The sequence below is a fragment of the Camelus bactrianus genome, chromosome 4 (assembly GCF_048773025.1).
Source record: "Camelus bactrianus isolate YW-2024 breed Bactrian camel chromosome 4, ASM4877302v1, whole genome shotgun sequence".
Classification (NCBI taxonomy): Eukaryota; Metazoa; Chordata; class Mammalia; order Artiodactyla; family Camelidae; genus Camelus; species Camelus bactrianus.
This window is the reverse complement of record NC_133542.1, coordinates 35,063,973-35,081,798: the sequence shown is the minus strand read 5'-3', so window position 1 is coordinate 35,081,798 and position 17,826 is coordinate 35,063,973. Positions and strand designations below refer to the sequence as shown.

The 17,826-nt window shown below is 45.5% G+C and overlaps 1 protein-coding gene across 3 annotated transcripts in view; it reads left to right on the top strand.

The window, feature by feature from the left end:
- The window catches only part of APBA1 (amyloid beta precursor protein binding family A member 1), a 210,192-nt gene that overhangs the window by 158,946 nt on the left and 33,420 nt on the right, over positions 1 to 17,826 (top strand). For all 3 annotated transcript variants that reach the window (XM_074361664.1, XM_074361665.1, XM_010952751.3), the window contains exon 3: positions 14,725 to 14,820. In XM_074361664.1, coding sequence (XP_074217765.1) covers positions 14,725 to 14,820 — 96 coding nt within the window. The remainder of the gene's footprint in view (positions 1 to 14,724; positions 14,821 to 17,826) is intronic.

Below are 17,826 nucleotides of genomic sequence, written 5' to 3'. Positions count from 1 at the left end.
TTCCACAGACCAGTTGGTGAAAGGATTTTGAGGCAGGAAACCATTTCAGCACTAACACTTAGAAACCAGCCACTTGCCTGCTAGAAGGAGATATTTGGCAAAATTCTAGGAAGTGAGGGCTTAATGTTAACACCTGCCCTGGTCATGTGTGCTTTTGTGCCCACTTTTTAAAATTTTTTTGGAGAAAGATGATGTAATGAGGGTGGAGAAGCACATTGGCCTTATTTGGGCCTTGATTTCCTTGACGTCACCTACTCCCTGTTCTCTCCTTTTCCCTCTGCCCCGAATTCAGCATCAGCCTACATGGATTTTTCCTCTCTCTCTCTCTCTCCCTTTTTTTTTTTTAACTGTTGCTAGGAAACCACTGACCAAGGTCAAGTGTACATGCTAATTCATTAAGGCTTGTTAGCAGCATGTTAGCCTGTAACCTTGTGGTTGCTTTGTCAAGCTTACAAAGGCAGGGGAAAAGAACTGTTTTTTGCTGCCAGAGAATTTTTGTTTTCATGAAGGATTCCTGTGAAGGTTCTCTGAGAGGCCCTTTTGCCAGTCCGGCACCTGCTCAGGGAACTCTAGCCAGCCATAGTTGTTCCAGGATGTGGATGCAAGGGATGGAGTTGAAATGGGATCTGCAGGTAGACGGACTTTAGAATGAATATGTGTTCTTTTGGGGCCTGATTTCCTCCAGTGGATCAGTTCGTAGCTGGAATGTGATGTATTCCAGGGCGGGGGGCAGGGAGGAGGGTTTTCCTAGGAGAGTCAGCTCCATTCTGTGTCCTTTTGTGGCCTGAAAAGGACTAGACCCCAAGCATCCTTAACTCAGGGTGTTCTCCTGGCCTGCTCTGGAAGAGTGTGTGTGTGTGTGTGCGTGTGTATATATGCACACACACACACACACACACACATACATCCCAGTATTGGCTCTAAAACCAATTTTGTTCTATATATGGTTCATGCTGTGTATAAAAAGAGGCCTGGCAGGCCCTCTGGGTTAACATCCCAGAAGCTTATCCAAAAGCATAACTTAAGAACCAAGGGATCTGCTGTCAGGACAGCAAAAATGAGCCCCAGTGTATTTTGCCAAGTAGACCTCAGACACTGATAGGAAACCTATCCTTAGACAAGTGAATGATACCCAAGGAATTAACGTGCTCTTAGCTGTCTGTCATGCAAAGTGCCAGAAGGTGATCGGATTATTACAGTTGTTCCCCTGCTAACACTTTGGAATTAACAGTGCATGAGCTGGGCACAGGGCACTGTCTGTGAGGAAGAAACAGGGCCTGGCGCATAGCCACACTGCTCTTCATTTTGTCAGTGAACCAGAGAGAGTTGTGACTACTGTGCCTAGTCACAAATTGAAAGTCTGTCTCTCAATGTATCATCCGCTCATTTAACAAATATTTTCAAGTTCCTCCTGTAGATCAGGCACCGTGCAAGACACCAGAGTGTAGCCACAGAGACGTCCGCTCTGGCTGAAACAAGACACGGGCCCTGCCTGTGTGGAGTTTATCATCTCTTCTAGGCTAGTTCTCTGTTGAGGCCTCAACCAGCCCTGCAAGTCTCCTCTGCTCTTGAGGCTTTCCTCTGAAGCCTTCTTTAGTGTCTTAGGCTATCTATGGCTGTGTAACAAATTGACCCAAAACTTAGTGGCGAAAAACAAGCCACCCTGATGATCTCACAGTTTCTATGGTCAAGAATCTGGCATGGCTTAGCTGGTCCTCCGCTTTGGGGCCTCTCAGAGGCTGCAGTCGAGGCACCAGCAACCTGTAATCATCCTAAGGGTCTGCTAGGGGAAACCCTGCTCCCAGGCTTGTGTGCTTGCTGGCAGGTTTCAGCTCTTCATGGGCTGTTGACTGAGGGCCTCAGTTCCCAACTGACTCTTGGCCAGAGGCCCCCTAGGTTCTTTGCCATGTGGACACTCTCCTCCACGGCAGCCTGTGTTAATAAAGTGTGCCAGACGAGAAGGCCAGTGAGTCTGATCGCAGTGGGGAAGTCAGCCTTTTGTAACCTAATCACAGAGTGACGTTTTATCGACTTTGCTGTATTTTATTGTTTAGAGGAAGTCACTAGCCCACGCCCCCTCCCCAGGGAGGGAATTACAAGAGGGTCTGAATACCAGGAGGGTTGGGATGACAGGCCATTCGAGAAGCCTGCTTGCCACATGCAGTGTCTGTCTTTACCTGTTGCTAGCAAAGAGCCATTGGGCTTAAAACCCAAGGATACAGCGGCTGCTGGCCTCTTACGCCTACTCCCAGGCTGCCCCAACTCCTAGGCTGTGTTTAGTTGTCTGGCTGGGAATAGGGCATATCTACAGATCGTGGCAGCTCAAGTGGTAAAAAGTGGGCTGAGGGTGCGAGCCAGCACAGGGAAGAGGCAGGCAGCTGCGAGGGGAAGGCTGGGGCTCAGGAGGGCCTGTGGAAATGGGAAGAAGGAGAGGTTGACCTGAAGGAACATGCCTTCCACATGGATTCTTCCCCAGTAGAAGGAATTGAGCTTGATTCTCCAGGGACTGCCAGGGCCAAAGAATTTGCTGTGAAGCTTCCTTCCTAAGCTACAGCAGAGGCTTCAGCCACTGTGCTGATGATCCCCCTGGACTTTGGGGTGGGGGCAGCCTGAACCACCAGGCATGTTGCCTTCAACTCTGGCAGCTTCATTTGGGGCTCCAGACCCTCTCCAGTTGACCCAGCGTGTTAACACGAGTGCTGTCCTTGCTCTGTATGCTGTGACACAAAAAGGTTAAGGGGTATCGTTGGAGCCGAGAGCACAGGCCTCGAGGCTGGACTGTGTCCTGACCTCTCCTCGGGTGTGCAGGGTGGACCCGCTTCTGTAGGCTCCCATCTCAACCATCATCTTGTGGGGGCCGTTTTCCGTCGTGGGTGTTGTCCATTATTGATGAGGCATGGAGAAGGCAGTGGTGAATAATTAAGCAGGTTTCAGGTGCAGATTGAACATTAAAGGGAAGGAAAGAATGCAAAGAGGAGAGCCAGGGGAAGAATTCTGAATTCTGTTGCACCAGCAGAACACAGTGTATAGAGGCTTTCTGTGACTTTCCAGAAGATTCTGGGTTTGTTTGTTTGTTTTCCAGTTTGCCTGATGATTTTAAGTCTTAGGTGTGATGGTGGTTCTCCAGTTAATAACTGAAAAAATTACAGGCTTTCCATAGCAGCAGTGAAGATTCTGATGGCTTCAGCCTGAGTGGTTCATGAATCAAGCCAGAGCAATTTTTAAGAGTGATGATGGGGAAAGTGGCTTTACTCGTGAGCCGGGGAGAGTTAAGTGGTAGGGGGTATTCAGTCTGGACACTTGAGACTCAACACCCAGAGATTTTCTATCTTGTAAATAATTGATGGAAAGAAGTGTTTTTGAGAGATGCCCAGTGCTGTAAATTAGGAAAGATACCTCTTGCATTGCTCACCATTTGGAAAAAGGCCTCCCAGAACGTCACAGACAGCCACAGGAATTGCATCAGATGGACCTGGATTATAGTAGGTGCAGTCTGGCTGCCGGCAGAGTGGTCAGAAGCACAAGAACAAGCAAAGAGGGAGAGAGAAGTGCCCGAGGACCCCCGCTCTCTGACCTGGCCTGCAGAGTTGGCCACAGCACAGGAAACTGTATCCTAGCATGGGTGGGTTTTCCAGATTGTTCGGGTCCTTTGCTTCTCTTTTTCCTACCTTTTGACCCTACACAGCTCATCAGGTAGACTCAGAGACCTGTCAGCGTGTCTGCTAAAGGCTTTGGTGGAAAGAAAGCTGAAGCTGTTTGTTAGGATGAGTGTCCTGAATGTTCTGTGCCTTTTCATCTTTCATGCACCCATGTCTGCCCCCATTGCCAGGGCTGGTTGAGAGGTAGATTGGCTCTGGGAGGTCTCTCTGTCTCCTGTCTTCAGCCATCAGAACTACCCTGCCCAGCTCTGTTTCCATTAGTTTCCTCCATCTCAGTTCCACTGTATTTGTCTTGACCTTCCTGAGGACAAGTGGACATGGTCCAGCTCTTGAACCCAATTTGGGATTACCCTATTGCTTTGGATCAAACCATGCTGGTCCTGGGGGCAGCTTCTTAGTGTGTTTGTGTAGCTGGCTTTCTCTAACCCCCTTATTCAGGTTTCAGTGCAAAGTGTTGGAGCACAAGGATGTTGAGCAAATGTGAAGAGGTGCTGAGGGTCCATTTTCAGCATCCTGGGCCCCCAGAGACCCAGGCCTGGCTCGGCACAGTGTTCTCTAAGCCCTCTGCATGTGCCCGGGTGCGTTCTGACGCAGGTTCTGAGAGAGCCTCTTTTTTCCACCTCCTGCCCCTTCCTTCCACAGCAGCTGGATGCTTTTTTCACAGGTTCTTTAAACGTAGCAGAGTTTAGAGTGTGTGAAAGTTTCTGGTAGCACCTCAGAACCAAGCTTATTTTCCCCAGAAATAGTAGGTGTCACTGCTCAAAGGGGTGGGCCAGCCCCTTCTCAGAAACATCAGGTGATGGTGCTCCACCAGTGACGCATGACTGCCTGGGCCATTGGGCATCGAGGGGTTAATGCAGACGAGTCAGACGCCCCAGGAGGTGGTCGCATCTCCTGTTACTGGTTGCATTATTGACTCGGGCATCTAACACCACTGGAAACAATCCACCAGACAGGCACTGAGGTCAGGAGTTAGTCTCAGCTCACAAGTGGATACACGAGAGCTGGTCTTGCCACCCAAGGAGCGTTCGTAAAGATGGAGAATTTTTGGATGTACCAATTTGAGTGTCACAAGGATGAGGTAAGTGGATTCCCGGGCTTCAAAATTACGTTTGCTGCTTTGCTCTTGGTTTTCTTCTCCTAGTCCTGTCAGATTGTAAGTCCTCTGCATTTCCCTTGATAGTAGGAGTAAGTGAACAGAGCAGGAATAGGAATAAGATGGGAGGAAATGTCATCAGGTTAGCCTGTTGCTTACAAGTCCAAGATGACCTGAAAGGAGAAAAGGCTGTTTGATCACTTAGAAAGATTCACTCTTGGCTTCCTCTCTGTCTGCGTTGCATTGTTATTCTGTGTCCTAATACATGATTTACTCTGGGCACTGTAGCCTCTCATTCTGTGCTCTGTGTTGTCTTTTGTTTCCAGGATGCTTATGAAAATGGAGATTAGTGCTTTGCACATTAGGAACCGCTTTACTAATAGATGAGCTCATGGGCATAATGGCCCCTGTACAGTGCCTGGCACACAGTCATCCCTCGGCAAATGGTAGCTGTTCCTGTTCTTAGCAGATAAAGTGTTATTGCAGCAAATAGTGTGCTCTTAGCGCTTAGTCTGCGTCTCTTAATACAAACTAAAAGTGGCTTTGGTTTTCCTCTTCCCAAGCTCAGGTTCAGTGTGGCCTGAGGATGACAGTGCAGTAGGCCCGTTGGGGAGTATGTGGACCTAATGGAGAGATGAATTATAGGCGCCCTTGTTTGTCCATCACAAGTTGTGGTACATTTTAGATTCATGCAGTGAAGCTCCTTCAGAGGGAACAGATAACATCCGTTTATAGATCAGCTTTATCAGAAGACAAGTTATCCCACCTTGCAGGGGTGACTGTGGTTGGTAGTTAACTAGTCAGTGGTTTTTTTTTTTTTTCTTTTTTTACCTTTGAGGACATGGTTTCAGAAGCTTAGAGCTCTTTAGATGGTGATAAAACGAGTGATCCATGTGGTCCCCCGACGATGAAAGCAGCCTCCATCTGAGGAGGTGGCCGCAGTGCAAGGCTCATTCTGAGCTCCAAGCTGTGCTGGTCTTCCCACAACAGCCTTGCCATGGCTTTAACAGACTTGGGATGGGGAATGGGAGCACTTTCCCTGTGGGAAAAGAGAATGGAAACAGTATTCTAACAGACAGTTCTCTCAGAATGTTCCGTTGGTATTAATTGAATCCATTATAAATGTGTATATAAAACACTTCATTAGGCCCAAGCTATTATCATTTTAATGACATAATTATGCCCTTACAATGCCTGTGTTAACTTTCCTGCTTTGCCACATTAAGGAAGTACAAATGTGCGTTGCTATTATCGTTTGAACTGAGAGTGAGTAATTACGGATTTCTTTGGCAGTTTCTTTTCAAGAAGCAAAAACATGTCTTGGAGCAAGAAAAAACTAATCATATATTTGGGTTTTTAAAAAAAATAATTCTAACATGGACTAGGTTAATGTAAAACACCTTAGATCACCAAGGGAAACAATGTACATTTATTTGAGAGAAAAGAGGAGGCTAGATAAACCAATTTGCATTGTGAAAAAGCTGTCTGAGGCCACTGGAGGGACAGAAGCCCCACCCAGCCCCCGAAACGGTTTACCAGGAGAACCAAAGCGTGTGCTGTGGCCTGGCCTAGATCACCACCCCTTTCAAAGTCTATGTCGGAAAGGGAATGGAACCTGAGTGTTCAGGCCGGACAGGAATTGAATGACCAAATGCTTGATGACAGTCTATGAAATGCCACATTTGAGAACACTTGTTCCTCCTGTGTCCACAAGACTCTTGTCATCATCTGAGGATGCAGATATGCAAGCAGTGTCTGCTGAAGGGAGACAGACCATGATCCAGAGTCAGTGGCAAGAACCCCGAGCGACACATGGGCACCAGCATCCCTGTGAGCACACAGTGAAGTGCTGCACGTGTCCAGAAACTACTCTGTCTCTGAGCCTTTTCCCTTTTCGTATTTGCTTTTGTCCTCTGATACCAAGAATTGGTGTCCATGCAGCCTTCCATAGAGTCAACACATTCACTGAACTCCTGTTGTGTATTTTATGGGGAACCCTGTATTAAGCGCCTGAAGAAGAAAATGGAAATTAACCATAAATCCTGCCTTTGTGGTGCTTATTAAAATATTGTAATTAAATGTTACCCAATAATTTTATAAAATATAAGGGAAAAAGTGATGCACCATAAGAATGGCCCAGATCAAATATAAGCAATTCTCATAGGAGAGGGATTCCTTTCCCTGAGAGTATTGGAAAGTCTTCATGAAAGAGGTGACATTTGAAATGGGCCTTTGGAGAGTCGTGGGCACATGGAGTTCAGACAAGAACATGAACAAAGGCATGGAGCAGAAACTCATAGGTTATGCACAGGGAACAGAAAGGAGTGCAGTGTGGCTTGACGATAGAGAACAGGAACTGGAAGGGGGGGAAGGTGGTAAAGAAATTAAGGCCAAACCTTGGATGTCTTCAGTGGCAAGGCGAATAGTCTAAGATTTATTCTTTAAGCAAAAAGAAACCACTAAAGTTTTTTAACTGAAGAATGACTTGCTCAGAGCTTGTTAAAACTGTGTTTAAAAATGAGAGTGGAGCGGTAGAGGGCATAGCTCAGTGGTAGATCGTGTGCTTGGCGTGCACAGGGTCCTGGGTTCAATCCCCAGTGTCTCCGTTAAGGGGAAAAAAATTAAAATTAAAAAAAATTTTAAAAGAAAGTAAACAGGTATTTAATGAGAGGTCTCTGGTTGTCCTTGTCGGTTTGGGCTGCTGTAACATGATACCATAGAGCAGGTATTAACAACAAACTTATTTCTCACAGTTCTGGAGCCTGGGAAATCGGAGATCAGGGTGCGCGCATGGTCAGCCTCTGATGTTTGCGGTTGGCCATCATCTTGCTGTGTCCTCACAGTGTGGGGAGCACAGAAAGAAGCAGCAAATCTCTCTTGTGAGGGCACTAATCCCATCATGAGAGCGCCACCCTCAGAACCTAATTACCTCCCACCTCCTGATACCACCCCACTGAGGCCTAGGGCTTCAGCATAAATGTTTGAGGGGACACAACCCCTAACATTGGTGAAGGAGGGTCGTGAGTTCTTAGTGTTCAAATCACAGGTAGTATGTTGGCTGCTTGGTGACTTAAAAAAAAAAAAACCCAAACACCTTATGCTCAGGTTCTGAGCATTGCTCCATATAGTTGAAATTACTAAATAACTCATTCCCAGGTAGACTTAGTAAAAGTGTATTTGAAGGAATTATTTCTCCTACCCCTCGTTGCAGTGAATGTTCTATTGCTGAGTTCCCTTGGAGGAAGTGGATCTCCGTGTCCTGGGGCTCGTCGAGGTGGCTGGGGTCTTTCACCAGGTGTCCTAAACAGCGGGGGCTTTCGGTGTGTCACGGTCCCTCGTGCGCTGCGTTGTCAGTTACCACTAGAGCAGTGCACGTCATGTGATTCTCTTCTGTAAGTCAGTCACCGTAATGGCGTCATCAGCCCTCACATGGCAACAGGCTGCCTTGAATGGGAGATGGTGGGAGTGCCAGAAATTGCACACAGCCATCCTGTGCCCCGCAGTCATAGCCAGTAATGAGCTATTCTGACCAATGTACCAGTAAGACTCTTGGGGCTTATCAATTAATTTAAAGTCTTTGTGGTAGGATTTTTGTAGAGCCTTCTGTGTGCTTTTTAATTTTATCCATGAATAAAATTTTAATAAGGAAGAAAATAAGACAAGATGAAGAAAACATCCCCGTGGGTGTGTGTTGTCCTTGTGAACACTCTCCCATAGGGGTGGAATAACTGTTGTCACCGTTAGACTCTTAAAAGACACGCCAAATATTTGTTGAGTGCTTTGTGCACGCCCAGGCGCTGAGCTGACCCCGTGTGTGCATTGTCAGGGATTAATCCTCGTGTCAGCCCCGGGAGGTAGGTCATAACTGTTTTCCGCAGCTACTAGAATCAGAGAGGATGAGAATGTGCTCAAGGTCAGAGCCGTTAAGTGGTGAAGCCAAAATTCACACTCAGGTCTGCCACGGGCTGGGGCGTGAGCACTTAACCGCTTCAGCATCCTGAAAACCTTAGTTAGAATTTTACTTCTTTTGCTACAATATAAAATTAAAATGTAAGTCTGTTTCAAAGGAGAAATGTAACCTGTGTTCTCTGTAATCACCTATGCTTTTTTTTTAATTCATATTTTTTAATTAAAGTGTAGTCATTTTACAATGTTAATTTCAAGTGTACAGCAAAGCAGATGATCAACTGTGCTTTTGAAGATGGGCCCTAATATTGGAAAGCCAGATCATGGTGGCTTTGAAAACTAGACCCAGTGTCTTAGGGATTGATAAGTTGTTTTTTTTTTTAAAACCTCTGCCAACCAGCAGGCTTTTTTGTTCAGAACCTTGTAAGTCCTGGGCACTGTGGCAGGAAAGGCTTGTTTCTTCTCCACTGGGAGCCTTCTCTGACCCAGGTGGTCTCTCCTCCCTCCTGCTCGTGCCTGTTACAGCAGCTGTCATGTGACATTTTAACCGCAGAAGGGGTGGAGGGTGTGGGAGGGGTATTCCAAAGGATCCCTGTGTAAGTGTATCTTCAAAAGCCTCCTTAAAATTAATTCACTTACAGCAAAGACCAAAGTTGCAAAGTGAGTATGGGAAGAAGGGAATTTGATTAGAACTTTGAAAAACAATACTGAAAAATTACAAACGTAAGCTTAGTTTATCTTTTGATTAACATGATGTCAATTATAGTATGCTCTGCGAATTCTTAAGAGAAGTGTTGATTTGGGGAGTTGTAGTTCTCAAAAAAAAAAAAAAGCCATTGAATCATACAGTAGAAGAGCTGCCTTCAATTCACAGGTGACTTGTGCAGCATGCTCAGAAATGGTCCTTTCAGTCATAAAGAGGATCGTTTCAGCAAAAATACTTAGATTCTTTTCCCAAGGGCCTCTCTTCATTATCGGATGTTCCAATCATGCTATTCTGAAGCACCTCTGGCAGCCGTTATCCTACCATTTTTCTCTGAATTGTTAACTGGTGTAACTTCCCTGCTCTTCAGTGGTCCATACCTGGTTTGAGCAGTTCTCCAGCTTTGCCACCTTCAACTTCTTGAAATTCTCCTTTTTAGTTACTTATTTTTACAGGACTTGCACTTTTACTCTGCATTGCATTTGCTGTTTTATTTTTGGTTTTGCCTAGAAACACCAGATGGTCCCAACAGTCAACAGAGACCAACTGACAAAGACTTGGACCAGATAGATGCCCGTGTCTGGGGAGGGGATTAGCATCTGGGGATGCTAGGGACTGCTACAGTGGACGCTAACCTTGTGAGTGGTTGTTTTTATGTTATGGTGACTTCTGTTTTCCCCTAGGACTCAGACAAGACACTAGTTACAGAGGACACTGTGCGTGTGTTTATGAGTCTATCTGCCCTGCTAAACCAAGAGCCCCTTGGGCACAGCCAGGGCTCAGGGCTTCCCCAGACACTAAATGAGTAAACGCCCAGGTCATTGGTGTCTTTTGGCTGTGATTCCTCCAAAAGTCTTTCAAGATCCCTGTGCAAAGCATAGCTTTGCTCTCGGTCCTGCTCAGTCTAGGGCCTTTCCGAAAAGAACGCAGTCCATTTGGAAAGAGCCAGGGGCCCCTTGACCCATGGCCTTGGGATGTTCTCAGTGTCATCCTGTCAACTTTTCTGGGTGGTAATCTTTTCTTTGAGCAGATGTCCAAGGATCAAAGAGGCTTAAGGGAAAGGAAAGGGCAAAAATGATAACCCCTCCCTCCTTTAGATCTTTCAGTTCAGTTCAGGAAATCATTCTTAAGTGCCTAGAATGTGCTGCTTCAGTGAGGACAACGGGCCAGTGACGCAAGAGGAAAATACCCTCCGGGCAGAGTAGGCAAAGTTTGTCACCAAGTGGGTCCCCAGTGACTGGTCCCTGCCCTGCTCTTGAGCTCCTCTCTCCTTTCCCTGCAGAGTTGGGCTTCCCTCCCTCCCTCTGTCTCCAGTACCTTCCAGCTCTTCCCTATCCCATCCCATCCTGCTGCATGAATACCATCCAGTTTTCATGATTCAGCTAAAGCAGTTCCTTCCCGATGTAGCACTGCTGAAACACACCCCTCCCCCTCCTATGGAATCCATCCCTCCCAACCCCGTGTCCCTAGGTATGAAGGTATGAATTAATATCCTAGCCGCCTGCCCCGGCACTGAATTCACATGTCTGCCTCCTCCCATTATCTGGAAAGGGGTGAAGGACAGGACCACAACATCTCTTGCCTCTTGGGCCCAGTGCTAGGAACATAAGGAGGCACTGAAATGTCTGTTAAGGAATAAATTAATGATAATTACTTGTGCACTGCATTTCTCCCTTCCAAGCATATCCCAAAAGTTCGGTGAGCTATTTGCCTCACCCCTACCACCAGCAGTACTGTGTTTGCCCCTAGGAGATGGGCAGTTGGATGTTAAATGAATGATCGGCTTTCCCTTGGGATGCTTTTGTCTCCTTAGGCCTAAGGACAGGACTCTCCATCTCTTGTCCTGACACTGAAGAGCCTAAGTCTTAAGACTGAGAGCTTTGCTTTGTGGAACCCCAGGGCGGTGGCTATAAATTTAGATCATAGCTGTGAAGCGTCTGCTAGAACATAGTCTGCTGAAGACAAACTGTTGAGCTTAGAAGACCTCCTGTAATTACCGGAGCAGGGAGTTGGGGGGTCACCTTTGAACACTACCTCCTTGTAGGTGCGCCATGTGGCACGTACCTTTGTGAATTTCCAAGCCCACATTTGCTTCCCACCTTTTGGTCTCATTTGCCTAAAATTGAATATCCATCTAGCAACCCAGAAGGCATGAGACTCCAGACAGAAATACGTAATGATAGTTTTTACTTTTTTCATCGTATTTCATTGGTTAAACTTTGCCTCCAGTACCTTCTTTGAAAGTAAAAAGTATTAGCCAACTTCTGGTTTCTCTCCACTTCTGAGAATATAACAAGGCAGAAGTTGGGAGTAAGGGGCGGAGGGCTTTTAAAGCAGACATTTGCGGTGAGTTGACATGAACACCTTTGTCTGGGCTCCGTGGAGGCTTTGTCTGCTCTGAAAGCATTTGTCCACCTTGACTTTGTCAGCAATGGTGTGGTGAGGAGCAGGCTTCCACCAGGTGAGGTTCTCTCATTTGGGGACAGCTTTCTGCTTCAGATGAGCTTTGCTGAAGCGAAGGTCAGAATCTTCATCGGCAAAGACCGTTTCTGCATTTCGGAATGCAGATGTAACGTTCTACACATAACGGTGTCGGGGTCCTATATCAGAAAGAAGCTTCCCATTGACCACGAAAAACAATGTAAGAGAGTAGTTATTGACTGCTTTCCATGCAAGTGGGAAAACATGGTAAGGCTGGAAACCACACTGACATCATTTATTCAGTAAACAATTACTGGGTGCCTACTGCTTATGAGACCCAAGGCTAGGCATTTGGATTAAAAAGATGAGTAAGACAAGAGCCCAGCCAGAGAGCTCTTGGGCGAGGGGAGGCATACAGAGAAACAGATCATTATAAAGCCTGGCACGTGCTGCCATCACGGGTGAACAGAACCTTGGATAGAGTCTGAGAAAGCTTCAGCAAGATGAGTGCTTTGAAAGGAGAGAATGAGGAAGAACTCTCTAGATGGAGGTCACTAACTGCATGTGCAAATAGAAGGAAGCACAGGGGCTTCATTTGCAAGCAGAAGGCTAGAGCATGAGTGTCTGAGGGCAGGTGGTCCCTGATAAAGACTCCCATGAGAGGCTCGGTGAGAGCAGTGCCCACCGAAGTCACATTTGTGCATCTTGCTTGGTGTCCCATGGCGGGCGCCCGGCTCTGGTCACTGACCCTTAGTGCGGGGTCTGATCTACGTCGTCTGCGTCCCAGCCTGCTCTCCAGATAACCTGTCTCTCACATCATCCAGAGATGACCTGGTGCCTGTGATGTTGCAAAGACTCCATTTTTAAATTTGCAACAGAAAATAATTAGAGAAATAGGCTCTATGGGATTCTTTGCGAGTGTTTTTAATGAAGCTGATACATGGACCTCAAACCAAGCAATTAAAGAAAAAGCAGCTGCACTAGCTTCCCCAGGGACTAGACCTTAAAAGTCTTTGTGACAGAGAAAATTACTTGGGGAAAAAATAGACATAAATATCTAAGGAAGCTCTTCAGATTTGAAAAACTGGAAAAATGTAAAGGTATTAAATTCTTATGAAGACTTCACTAGATTAATTTTGGTGGGGGTGGGGTAATTAGGTTTATTTATTTGTTTTTAGTGGAGGTACTAGGGATTGAACCCAGGACCTCGTGTATGCTAAGCGTGCGCTCTCCCACCGAGCTATACCCCCCGACCCACTACATTACTTTTGAGAAGGCCAGACATGGAGCTAACTCAGCAAGTGCCCACCAGCTCTCTTGGGTGCCCAGTGAAAAATTCTGTGCGTTTCTTTTTAAAGGCATGCGGGGCTCCTTCCTTGCATCCAGGGACCATGGGTCTTGGGTATTTTATGTCTGATGTTACCCTAACACTTGTCCTCTTGGTTTAACTGCAGAGCAGCTGAGTTTTGCTTTTGAATGCTCAAGAGACTCCTTAGTCCTCACCTCCCTGCCCAGAATCAGGTATATGGGCTTGTGGGAAACAAATCCAGGCCTCACAGCAATAGGCTGGGACAGTATGATGTCCGTGTGAATAGTGCTGCGTTTCACCACATCATCTTTACAGTTTCCTCCATGTCAGGCTTTTAGGGAAAGATGTATTTTTTTTTAATGATTTCACACAGTGCTCTCTGAGGTCCCGCTTGTGCATTAATGTGCACCCACCCCTCCTCAGCACCACCACTTCGTGGAACATTCTCCCTTCCCCTGCAGAGGTATTTTACTGTATCTCTGTGCCTCTCCCCTGGGGCCCAGTCTCCAGAGAGCAGAAGCAGATTCAGGCTACTACCGGTACGATTTTCTTTCTTGCCCAGGACGTACATCTCCTCATTCACATCCCCATGTGTCCTCAGAGAGAGATCCTTGCATGGGTTCGGTTTTGTGCCTTCTGGCAGACATCACCAACGAACTGTGAGGTGGTGCGTTCTTGCTCTCAGAAGACCATCACTACAGAATTCTCAAGCATCCCTGTGGGTCACCTGAAGATTCTCTTCATCCCCCAGATTTCAGGAGCACACAGAGTTGTTTGGTAATCGGCCAGGGACAGTTTTCGGTGCCCGCATTAATCTCACCCCTGTGCTTGTTTTCATTCTTTGGTGGCTCAGTCGGCAGGGATTTACGGGCCCTGCCCTGGCGCTTCATACCCGTTCCTGCAGGGTCTGCACAGCGAGCCCGAGCCCTCCACCTGGGGCAGCAGCACACCCGATGGGGACTGTGCTTTCCAAACCTTTTCTAAGCCTTATTTTTAAATATATCATTTAACAAAGAATTTTTTTAACTCTTCTAAGAGCAGTCAAGATAACGCCGTTTGGATGCTGAAATATCTCGTGTGTTTTCAGTGGCCAGCAGATTAAACCAGACAAAATAATTGAAATCTGAACCGACTAGGAAAACGCAGGTGATGTGGTCTCCAGTCATCAAGATCAGGCCCAGCTACCTCTTTAAAAATTCATGTTTTAATTTTTCAGGTAATCTTGGGCAGGTGATTTTATAAGACATTAACGGTACCCCAAGGGTTTGAATCCTTCAATAAGAAAAAATGTTTTAAAAACAAACATTTGAGTATCACTGTTAGCTTTATTCATCCAGGGCTTTAAGTTTGATATTCAGCTTCTGCTGTGTTCAAACACTTGGCCAGGGGTAGTGGTGGGTGGGGCTGAGCTGTAAAGGCTCCTTTGAAAACATGGCAGGAATTTATAGAAAGCTTGACAAATCCAAGCCTTTTATGTCTAGTTGGCAGTTCCTTTCCAGGGAAGTTTGCTTAAGGCTGAAATGTTCCTTCAGTGTGTGCAGCTTTCTCCTCTCTCCCCGCCCCCTGGCCCCCCAAGGCCGGGCTGTTCACCCAGTTCTCACTGTGTTTTCCTTTGCTCTCTGTGTTCTAGTCTCCATCTCCAGGCAGTTCCTCACCCCTGGGTGCAGAGTCTTCGAGCACTCCCCTTCATCCCAGTGACCCCGCGGACGCCTCCACAAATAAAGAGGTAGGGTACCACCTTGTTCCAAAAGCCACCATTCCATTATGTTTTGTTTTGTTTTTTATTGAAGCATAGTTGACTTACAATGTTGTGTTAGTTTCTGGTGTACAGCACGGTGATTCAGTTATATAGATATATATATGTGTGTGTGTGTATATATATGCTTTTTCATATTCTTTTTCATTATAGATTATTACAAGATACTGAATACAGTTCACTGTGCTATATGGTGTAGGACCTGGTTGTTTATCTATTTTATAACCCATTATGTTTTATTCTAATTCTGGTTTATGCTCTCCAGTCTCCCACAGAGCTGCCGACCCAAATTACCCTGGGGAGAAAAATTCTTATCTCTCCAGTGTGGAATTCGGTGATTAAAGCCATGCCATCCAATTTGATAGCCACTAGCCACAGACGTCTATTTTACTTCACAAATAAAATGAAAACTTTACTTCCCCGGGCACACCAGCCATTCCACGTGCTCAGCAGCCTGACTACCTGACTAGTGGCTGTTGCCCTGGAAGCAGAGATTATAGAACATTACAGAATGTTTGACTGCAGGAAGTGCTCTTAGACATTACACATCAAAAACTCTGTTCAGCATCCTTTCTCATCGTGTTACGAGCCTCGATATGTGGCATTACAGTTGCTTTGGGGTTTGGAAAATGCCCTGGTTTCTTAAATACTCATTTATTTCAGGCCCAAGTGAAATATCTTTCATGACAACAGGGTGACCACTTGTCTTGGTTTCCCTGGGGTAGTTCCAGTTCACACCTGTTTTCCAAGCAATGCATGTGGCAAACACCAGTTTCTCACTTTCTGAAGCAGTGCTGTCCAGGAGAACGTTCTACAGCGTTGGAAGTGTTCTACTTCTGTGCTGTCCTGTGTGGTCATCACTAGCCACGTGTACCTAGCAAGCCCTTGAAATATAGCCAGTGGGATCTAGGAACTGAATTCTGCACTTTATTTCCACTTAACTCATTTAAATAGCTGTGTGTGGTGTAGCCCTAAAGTGTCACTTTGGAGGACAAATCACATGGTCACCTAACTGATGGAGGCCACGCTGAGCTCCAGTAGAGAATATTTAAGAGACAAGATGCTGCTTGCTCCCACTAGGGTTTCTGGGACTAGAAAAAGGCAGGTATTTTTCAGTGGGAGGAGCCATTGCGTTCTCCAGCACCCGTTGTCCTTTTATACCCAGCTAACTGCCACTCGTGTCTACTTACAGACTAGGGTCAAGTAGACACTGGCCTGCACCATAATCCGTGTGTGGGCTCCGTTCACTCTAAATATAGATGCTGCCTCCTCAACACTGAGGATAGGCATTAAAGAGCGAAAGCACGTAATAAATGAGTCTCATTTTCCTTCCTTTTGCTAATAATTTTATGTTCAGTTCAACAAAAGAAAGCGATCTCCATTTTAATCTGAGTGGCAGATCGCTTCCAAAGGGGGCCTTAGTTAAAATTTACTGTTAAAGTGTCATTGAATACATACATTTTCCATTAAATATGCATACAGGGATAAGTATTTTTTATTAATCTGTTCATATGAAACCATACAAACATAAGGAGACCTTCTCTGAAATGACACCAGCATTAGAATTTAGATTTGAAATATACTTTGTCCTTCTCTGATCTTGATCCTCAGTCCACTGGCACAGGAGAAATGGGGTTACAGTTTCTGCTGGCCCTGTATCCCACAATTTCACCTTATACTTTATTCATAACCCATGGATCAGTGAGAACAAATGGCAAGAAGCCATCGTGATAATAACAGTAATGGAAATTACCATTACTTGAGCATTTATGGTGTTCAGGCATCAGGCCAAGCAAATCACATAGTATCTCATTTAATCCTTAAAATTATTCTGTGACGTAGGAATTATTGTCCTCATTTGTTAATGGAGGAAGCTTAGAGGTTGAGTAACTTACCTGAGGCCCCAGATCTCACAAGTGGTGGCACCAGGTTTTGAATCCTGAGCTCTCAAAAGCCTGTGCTCTTAACACCAGAATCTGCTGTCCCTGAGATGAGGAGTACTTGCAGGTCACACACTGTACGGACAAGGTGGCTTGTATGTCACTGTTCCAATTTTCAGGCCCCCAGGTTCTGCATACAGTTTGTGTGACCTCCTGGAACATCCCAAAGATTTGGCCTTTATCTTCTTGAATGTGGCTCTATTAATTCTTTAATGTTAAGGATCAACTAATGTTCATCTCTGTCCACATATGAGAAAACAAAGGGCTAATCAGACATCTGAATATTCAGCATTTGATTATTCATCAGATGTAATAAGCAAGGCAAATTTGTTAGTTTTTCGGTTCCTACAGGACTTGGCACATGTTTCTGCATATCTTTAGAAATAATGATGAAAATCCTCTTTGTGTGCAGTAATTAGAGATTCTTTCATTTCACAAAACTCTTTCTTTAAAAAGAAAAATTTACTACCCTAGAGACTAAAGAAAGCCAGTCATGAGCTCATGAATAGAGAAGTGAATGTACCAAATGCCCTCTGTGGTGGCTCTAAATAAAACAACAGCTTTCAGAACTATAGACTAATGCAATTTTTTTGTAGCTTCTGCTAAAATCTGGACAGTGTCCTTGAGATTAACATTCAGAAAAGTACCCTAAGTGCCCAAGAAAATCTGAATTGGCTTCTTGGATGTACCTGGAGGCTAAATCATTTTGATTAAACAAAGGAAAACCATCATTACCCCTAGATGCTGAGGGCAGGGATGGGGAAATGGTTGGGGAATAATAATCTGAAAGTTTGTGACCCTCACTCCTGAAGAAGCTAACTTTCATCTGCATACCATGAATTCATGGATTTTTTTTCTTTAAACCAACAGAATTTAAGCCAAGAGGCCCTCCACTGGGTCTGTCTTGTCACTTGGGTAAATTGAAAGTAAAATTAATGTAAAGCACCACTGAAATTGGAGTTCTCGTTCCCCTTAACCACATATCTTAGCTTTCACTAGGTGTGCATTTTTCCATAAATGCATTAGCAGCCAATAA